The 9,259-nt window shown below is 28.1% G+C and overlaps 1 protein-coding gene across 1 annotated transcript; it reads right to left on the bottom strand.

Moving 5' to 3' along the window:
* Window positions 1–349: 349 nt before the first annotated feature.
* On the bottom strand, window positions 350–9,218 carry Prosbeta4 (Proteasome beta4 subunit). Its single transcript, XM_016073714.5, has 5 exons — window positions 8,969–9,218; window positions 5,169–5,291; window positions 2,759–2,829; window positions 1,485–1,647; window positions 350–558 (listed from the first exon to the last, which is right to left on the bottom strand). The coding sequence occupies exons 1-5, from the start codon at window positions 9,057–9,059 to the stop codon at window positions 407–409; spliced, it is 600 nt and encodes a 199-aa protein (XP_015929200.1). The 5' UTR covers window positions 9,060–9,218; the 3' UTR covers window positions 350–406.
* Window positions 9,219–9,259: the final 41 nt, after the last annotated feature.

Genomic DNA, 9,259 nt, shown 5'->3' with positions numbered 1-9,259 from the left:
TAAATTACAGAAGCACACTATCAGGGGTCTGTCTAGGTTTTTCTGAGAGGTACCTATTTTGTGAAAATTTAGACATAATTTGTGAAAAATTAAAAATTATATTTAAAAATCAACACAAAAATATGGATTTATCGATTCTTAAAGGATACAAAAATAAAATTTTAAGAAAAAGTATTTTGTGAAACTACCGTTTTTCCTAAAACTGAATTTGTGAAACCACCGTTTTTCCTAAAGTTGAATTTGTGAAGGTACCGCTAAACGGTAGTAAATTCGGCCTAGACAGACCCCTGACTATATAGTATGTAAACCAATAAATGAAAGTAAACATAAAATAAAATTAAACTTCATATAATATGTAAATAAAAAAGTTGTTTATTTCAAAAGTACAATACAACACTTAATCTTTTCATACATTTGAAGGACAAAAGTCAGGTAAATCACGCATTCCATCTTTATCAACAACTTTAACTTTGAAAGAAGGCAAATTTACCAGAAATCGATGATTTATTTCTTTAACACACTTTCGTAAAAGATCCATTCCTTCTTCAATGCTCATATCTAAAAACAATAAAATTATTAGAATATGAAACTTTCTTAATCTTTGTTGAGAAATAACAAGACAAACTATATTTTGTTTAGACACAACCAAAAGTGGCATATTTTAGTTAAACAATTCACTTTATCATTTTTTAATGTAAAAAATATTGACTTGTTTTTCAAATATAAACGAAAGATTAAACTAGTTTTCTTGCAAAGTAGTAATTTAAAAAAATTTGTGACATCATAAAGGATCAAGATCATGAAAATTTTCTCTTGGCCAGTAGAAAAAATTTATTAATGGGCACTTTTTATGAAAATCTAAAAAAAGTAACTTCATATCAAATCAGCTTTTAAACTGCTATTAAAACAAAAACTACCGATAAACGGTAGTAAAATCCATTTCTATTAGGCCCTGACTAAGAATAAAACTCCATTAAATAATTAAATTAAAAATCTTTATTGCAAATTTTATATATTTTTTTTCTTTTATCAAGCAAAATTTAAATTCTATGGCAATTCTGAAAAAGCAGCCTTTCTTTTATGACCATATGTCTTTTGCTCCATTTCCATGCAAATATGTAAAACTCATTTCCGATCCCATGAAGTCTGTGCAGAGGAAAGGATAAGAGAAAACTAAAAACAGGGTATTTGCTCAAATCCATGACTTTTTAAAACAACTTTTCATGATTAACTTAGGTTATTATTTTTTATGAGAAGGAGATGCAAAATCAGTAAATATATGCTTTAAAAAAAGTTTACTTAGTAAAATTTTACGTCTGATTTTTAAGCTTAAATTATTACAATTACAAATTTTAGTTATATTTCTCAAAACATTAAGATTGCGTCATAATAATTGAATTCTATATCATTATATCGAAAGTTATTAAGGACTTTTGGACAAGTTATTAAGGACTTTTTCAACAAACAAAATTAGTTAAACTAACCAGGTCTGTAATAGCGATCTAATATACTCAGAACAAAAAAGGAACCATATCCATGAGCAGCATAGGGTACTTTTGCTAATGTGGCCAAATAATCAATATAATGCAATTCTGGACCAGACTCTTTGTCATATCCAGCCATTAACAAGTTTACAGCATAAGGAGTCTGCAATAGAAAAAATGAATCTTATTAAATAAAGAATATAAATAGGGTTTCATAATAAAACACTTCACAAATGTACACAAAAAATATATTACAATTCAATAAAGTATTAAATGCAATTCTTTCACAATATACTTCTTCTTTACATAAATATCAGCTTAGCTTATTTTTAAAGCAATAATTCTCAAGCTGCACTTTGTTGAAAAAGCTAAAATAAACAAATCAAATTTTTTTAAAATTTTTATTAGGAGTCATTCAATGAATTCATTCTTTTGAAAACTGTTGATTTGTTTATTTTTAAAAAATTTAACAGTATTCAAGTGGTTCAAAACCACAGATGTATAAAGATTCTGACCCCTGCCGTTACACAAAAAACTATGACACAATAGCAATCATTTTAGTTTTTTTCTTAGAAGTTACTTTTCAATTATATTTAAATCTGAAGGGTTTTGATAGAAGCACATATTATATTGATGCCAATGCAGGAAAAAAAAAAAAGCTTTTGCAATCATTAAAAATGACATTTTATGAAATCATTTTCCAATAACTGCCCATAGGATAATTTTATTGCATTGAAATTTTGTGTTTATTTTATATATGATTTAATATATAGTTTTATAAATATAGAACAAATTTCTTACTTTTAGAAATAAAAAAATGTGTTGCACTTTTTACTGTGGTTATTTATACATTATCCAAGATTTTGTTAAATTTAATAACAAGGAGCATATTAATAACAAATTATAACATATTTTACGTTAGAAAAGTTCTTTAGTATAATTTATGTAATGAAAACAAAATTTAAATATAAGTACTTTGCTTTTAGAATAGAAAACATTAAATAATTCACTAATGAGTTTAATGCTAAAATTGCTGAATGACAATTATTTGTTGTAAATCATGTGATTTATTTTGACATGCATACTAAAAGTTTAAAGAGTATTATTTTACTCTTTAATAAAATTAGAATTCTTTCATATCAAAATTTAAAACTCTTTAGGTTTGATCTTGAGAAAGCCTAAACAAACAAGAACTTAGAAATAAGTTCAAAAACCTGGACCAAAACGAAAATAATAATTAAAAAAAAAAACAATCAAATGAATAACATATTTACCCGGCTTCTTAAGAAATCAGCCAAATTTCGTCTAGTAAAATTAGCAGCCGCAGTGGGAGAAAGTTCATAACCTATAGAAAAATGCTAAGATTAATAAAATAATAAAAAAATGAGATAAATGTTTCATACATAAAAATTTGTGGTTGGAAAATTCACTAAATAAAAATATTACAGACCAAAAGTTGTTGTATTTTGCAATCATAGTTGCCTACATGGAAAGGAAACAATCCAGTAGACTTTGCAAAACAACATAAATTTTTTTGGTAACAATTACATAATACACTAAATATTTTACAATTAGGGAATATTAGGGAGTTTTATTGTCATCAAAATGCAAAAACTTTATTACACTAATAACTATAAATGGTCTGTAATATTTTCCATTTATAATTGACGTTAAATGAATTCAAATTTGAAATGTTTTTTTTTTATACGTTAATTTATAATTTTGAATAGTAAGACAAGTAATTTACTATTGAAGATTGTATTTAATTTAAAAAGGGAATTCTGTACAAAAATAAACTGAAAATTTCAGAAGAAAAAAAAATGCTCTAAACTGATTTTCATGATTGAAGCTCGCTTCAGTATGCATTAGTAATACAAACAAGCTATTAATTACATAAAAATTCTATATCAATCGAGATTTTTTTAAAGAAACTTACAAAATTTTAATGAATTATCTAAAATTTACGAAATCGAGAATTTTTATTAAACCAGTAGACCAGGAGAAACTGGCAAAATCCAGTAGATTTCGCAGCTATGTGGAATTAAATTTAATTTTTCTCAATTTTTATAAAATTTTATATCTTTTGTTTTAGTAGAGTGGTAGCAGGTTTAGCTTACTGGAAATAAGCATAGCTTATTTCCAGTTTTAGATGTTAACATCTCTTAGAAATACGAGAAATTCCCTACTAATAAGTGGTGAATGGCTAAGGAGATGTGACATGGGAGTAAGACCAATTAACGACAGTCAGAAGGTGTAGCTAGCAAGAATTAAGGGCACAATATACCTAAGAACCCCTCCCCCCACAAAATTTAGGCTACTTATCTAGGTTAAGATCTCAGCAAAAAGGTTTCTGACATATCAGATAATTAGGGCTTGTAAAAATGGTTGTCATTGGAGACCAATAATTTTTAATTGGCGACTATATTCTCACTTTTTCAATTACGACTTCACATTTTTTGTACCTAAATATCCTAAGAATTCAATTTAAAAGTATTTAAAACAGTCAAATAAATTCCAGCCCAATACTTTAGCTGACTGCAGTTTCAGACACACAAACTTGATAAAAATTACTCTTAGATCATCAATGGAAAACATTCTTTGAATGATCTTATGATTCATTTGCAGGGCGCCGAACTTACATTTTTGGGAAGAGGAAAATTTCCTGTTTTGCCGAATGATAGTCCTAATTTAACCTCATCATAAATAAGTACTTGCAATTATATTTTAATATAATAAAAAAGTATGATGGACAGTTCTAAAGAAGTATAAGTCAGAGTAAATATAAGTAGAAAACTTTTCCTACTTCACCTGGAAGATTTTATTTTTTATTTAATGTTAAAAATATTCTTGATCAACTATACCTAATTAATATATAAACTATCTCGTTATTATTAATGTGCTTTTAGGTGCTGCTGATGAAATTTAAGAAATTTTTGCTTACAGTTGTTGCAATTTTCATTTTATTATCACCAGAAAAAACTTCCAAAAAAGTGCAAGTATTGTCAGCTGAGAAATAAGTATGATCCTTTTTTGTCTGATATAATATCAACAGACATGCTTATTTTTTAAATTACCAATCTATCATTAAACCAATTTCACTAACACCTAGAGAAATAGATTTGCTGCAACAAATATTAAATTTTTATGTATAAAAATCAACAGAACTTTTAATATTTTTATCTATTTAGCTTAATGGAAAAAACAGACAATTTCATATTTAATTAAGCAAGCCTGATCGAATATTGGATATAATTTACTGAAATCTCTTAAATTACACTTAGTAGTCAAATGTGATAAAGTAAAAGAAGAATAAAATAATATATAGGGATTTAATCCATTTGATACAATAAAAAATTTGATTTTACAATTTTCACAAAACATTTTAATTTCCCCCACCAATATACTACTGATTTGATGATTTTATATCTTTTTATTAAAGTCAATAAATAAAATATTTAATGAACCACTTGATAAATATATGTATATATGTACTCAACAAGAGTTCTTCACCTCGTAAGATGCTGCTCTTTAAAGTTACCTGGGGAGCCACTGTGAACTTAAGATATGGAGGTAAGCAGCATTACCCATGCAAGTAGTATTACCATGCTTCACAGTCTAGTTTTAACGCTTTCAGAAAATTTAAAATTATACCAAAAACAAAAATATACATATATATATACTCACCATTTCTCATTTTATACAACTGTATGTTTTTTGCAATAAATTCAGCAAACTGAATAGTATCACCAGGTTCACCACATACTGACATCAGCAAATGATCACCAAGCTTATAAGTCTTGTCCTCATCTAAATAAAATGAAATTTATTGAAAATATGAACTTAACTTCCCCATCTTATTTAAAAATAAAATAAAAACTTGATTTTTTTTTTACTAACTATTTATTTACAGAATCTCTACTTTTATAATCTCATTCATTATTGCGTTTTAAATCCGAACAAGTCTTAATAAATAGTTTTGGGAAGATTTACAAATTGGGTCCTTTTCAATTTGGTCAAAGCAAGTAATTTGGGCTCTGGGCAATTCCATATGTGACGGAATGACATTTTGACTTGCATGATGACAATTAATTGAATTTTCTATGCATCTAATTTCAAATAAACATGATTTTTTCTCATGCATATCATTATTATTGGTATAATGTGATTCATAAACTAAAAAAAAAGAATTTTGTATTTTTTTTATTTTTAATTTTATGAACTTTTTACTTGTGTGACGGAATGACATTTTGGCAACCAAGCTTTCGGCATGCCACTTAGAACTGGTAGTTTATGTGAATTTTGCAACTATTATTTTCCTGAACTATTTTTTACTTTTAGTATAATGTGTAAGCAATGTAAATTGTGAATTTGGAAAATTAACCTCAGGTTGGCTAGTAGTTATTAACATCTATTTGCTGTGACGGAATGACCGTGACGGAATGACAAAAAGTTTAGTGGAAGAAAGTCTTCATTCAAAAAATGTTTTATTAATATGTAAATGATAAACAGAATTAATATTTACGTAAGAATCAGTTAAAATTTCAACAATTTGAAAATTAGGTTGTCTCAGAAGAGGTTTTATATCTAACTTGCCAATGTCACATCTTATCTTCGTTCTCAGGAAATTTATGCATAAATCAATTTTTGTCCCATGTTCTTTAAATACTTTAACATCTAAATCGTCTTTGTTTATCAAAGTAATTTGCGCTGCATATAAATGTGCCTTCTTTGTGCAATGATTAAAGAGCCGACCGCATACTCCTCAATCATATTTTCCATTTCATCTTCAAAACAGTGGCTTTTCAAATCATACACTTGGTTTTGGTTAAAATTAGAAAACATTCCAATTTTGATGATTCGCTTCTCAACTACATGAGCATCTAGTGCAGGTCTCTTGTTCCTGGCAATGCTAATGTAGCAAGTGTCTAGCTGAAGTCATTCTTTTTTGCGCTCTCTTAAATAGAATAGCTGGACAAAAACAAAACTTCAACGATTTGTTGCTTCGACTTTATGAAATCATAAAATTCTTTTACATATTATGTGCCGTTTTACAGCAGCCAACATCTTGTTTGGCCTTTTAGAACAACATCACAATTACATGGTATTTATAGGTGCATGTGCTGTGAGGTATTAATGAAATACACTTAACAAAAATGAGAATAAGAACAAAAATGAGATAAGACACACTTTACATCAATATATGCTTCTTTATGAAAAGCCTCTTTTAAGGCCATAAGTATATATTGCATCTGCACTCTTCGTTACTCTGTCAGAGTTTGTATTATGACTGAATCCTTCATACTTGGGGGCTTGTAACTAACATCATCTTGACAGTAAAATTTTTTTAACAAAATTAAACAGCTCATCAACATTACTTTTCTCACTTAGTTTCTTTTGAGTTCGATGTTAAATACTTCTCACATAAAGACTGAATTAATTTTTTTACCTCTATTGGTGATTTTGGAAGTGAGTGTACAATTTTTTTTATGGTGAGTGTACAATTTTTTTTTATGTCTTTACCAAGACTCTGCAGGAATTTGTATAGGGAATTTAAATTGTTTGTATGTGAAGAGATTGGTAGAATTTGATTTTTTCTTTGTTTACACAATCTCTGCACAACAGCGTTTGCACTTCTGAGTTTTTAAGTCCAACTTTTGTCGCGGAAGCTTTCTTCTCTGCCTTTCTTTCTCTGTTTTTTTTCTTCATCATATCATGGGGATCTTGGTCTTTTTTAACATTTTATCTGTCTTTCAACAGCTGTTTTAGCCATTAGGTTAATTGAAAAAAAAATAATTCCCTAGTTTCTGTCTCAAGGACTCGTTTTGTCATTCCATCGCCGAAGATGTGTCATTCCGTCACGCTAATTATTGGAAGTTAATAATCAAATGCATAGAATTTTACAACTTCTCATTGATTCTTATGTCACATCTGCTTTATATTCCAAAATATACACATTTTCATTCAAAAACGTAGTTGCTATTTGAAAAAATATACTAAAACATGTGACGGAATGACACAAAAAAAAGTTACTTTTACTTAATATATTAAATTTAAAATGACTTAAAGGCTATGTTTTAAATGTTTAAATTTTGTACTATATGCATATTTTTATCAAAATATTGCAAAAGAAAGATACATTTCTTTTATTTTATAAGTATTTTTCAAGAAAACAATTTGAGCACAAATGTGAAGAATTCACTTGTCAGCCATGTGATTACTTTAGAATGCTGCCAGATTCAAAAAACTTAAAATTATCAAAAATTAAACAGTAATATGTAGACTTTGGCTATTTTTGAACATATTTTTAAAATTAAAATATGCAATTCATACAAAAAAAATTTCACTGAAAAGTTGACACTTTCGTGGAATTGCCCCTCTATTATTTTTTTATTTCATTTTTTTAAAAAAAGCTAATACATTTACTTGAACTCAATAAGAAGTTTTTTTTTACGACTCTCTCGCCCGCGAGAAAAGCACTGGGTTATATCCTTATCGTGTTCAGCTACACCAACTGTAATCACCAAATTAATTTTAAAAGGGAGAAAAAAATATTAAAAATAAAACATGTAGAAGTTTGCTTAGGGGTGGCTATGAGTTATACATTTTGGTAGATTTCCATATCATGATATGTGGCAGAATAATCGTTAAGTCTAGGCAACTTCCAAGCAGTGACCTGTGAGGAACTAAAAAAACATCACACAAAGGGGCCAACTCGAAGGGTACAACTCGTAGCTGACCTCCGAGCATACTTCTAAATTTAAAAATAATATTTTTCCTGCTTAAAATCAGTTAGGCTCGTTGGAGATTGTGGTTGACATGGCAGATCACAAAACGGAAATATCCCCATACCCCTCGAGTTGATCCCTTTCTGCAATGCTTTTTAGTTTTTTGAGGGCAGTTGCCAAGACTAGGAGATTCACTATATAGAAATCTTCCCAAAAGTAGCCCGTATTGTGATCTGTGACAGAATAATTTCAAAGCATGGCAACTTACAGGTAGTAGTCCACAAGCACAAGAAACTAAAAACAACCTCACAGAAATGGAGAATTCGAAAGGTAAAACTATACCCACCTTAGATAAACCTACACTTTGAAAAAAAAGTTCAAGTTTAAAATCTATTCGGTAACTTGGCAATTGTAGTCGGTGTGACAGATCAAGATTCAAAAATATCCTCATTATTTTACCAATAATCACAAAAGGTATACATCATATAAAATTGTCGAACATTAAGAACAAATTTTTTATTTTCTAAGGGATTACTGCATTAAATAAGCAATTTGAATAAAAATAAAATCAAACTAGTAACTATAATTTAGCAGATCTAGAGATATTGAATGTGCCATTTAAGAAATATTCTATTAATTAATATAACCTTCTTTCATACAGACTGAAACATTACTTAATTTGGATCTTTTAGAATATGATGAATAAAAACTTTTTGGGATATAAAAAAAATTAAATATCATTAAGTAATTAGAATTTACCTTTCTTAACAACAATAATGCTGTGAGCAATATTCCTATCTGTGGCTACAATGACAAAGTCTTTGCACGCCACACCAATTAAACACTCCATGTTAGAGTGTCAGATTTCAATTTTGATGAGGTTCAATTTGCTTCAAAATTAAGTTTTTAATATTTTTTTCAAAAATGTTCTCTCATCCAAAATAATGCAGCCTAAAAAATTGTTTAGTCAGTGTCGGCTTTTCGTAGCGCCCTCTGCCGGATGTGGAGAATGAGAGATTGAAGTGCTAATTAATTAGGAAAATTTGTTTT

The sequence above is a fragment of the Parasteatoda tepidariorum genome, chromosome 1, assembly GCF_982258835.1.
Source record: "Parasteatoda tepidariorum strain Cologne lab strain chromosome 1, Ptep-v5.0, whole genome shotgun sequence".
NCBI classification, from domain to species: Eukaryota; Metazoa; Arthropoda; class Arachnida; order Araneae; family Theridiidae; genus Parasteatoda; species Parasteatoda tepidariorum.
Note: the sequence above shows the minus strand (reverse complement) of the source record. Positions and strands in the feature narration are given on the sequence as shown.

Bases quoted from the DNA above. Each gene is read 5' to 3' on its own strand.
- Prosbeta4 (XM_016073714.5), bottom strand. From the start codon at position 9,059: ATGGAGTGTTTAATTGGTGTGGCGTGCAAAGACTTTGTCATTGTAGCC. The intron at 1,648-2,758 runs GTAAATATGTTA...TTTCTATTGCAG, and splicing joins CTGATTTCTTAAGAAGCCGG to ACTCCTTATGCTGTAAACTT. The intron at 559-1,484 runs GTTAGTTTAACT...TATTGTTTTTAG, and splicing joins AGATCGCTATTACAGACCTG to ATATGAGCATTGAAGAAGGA.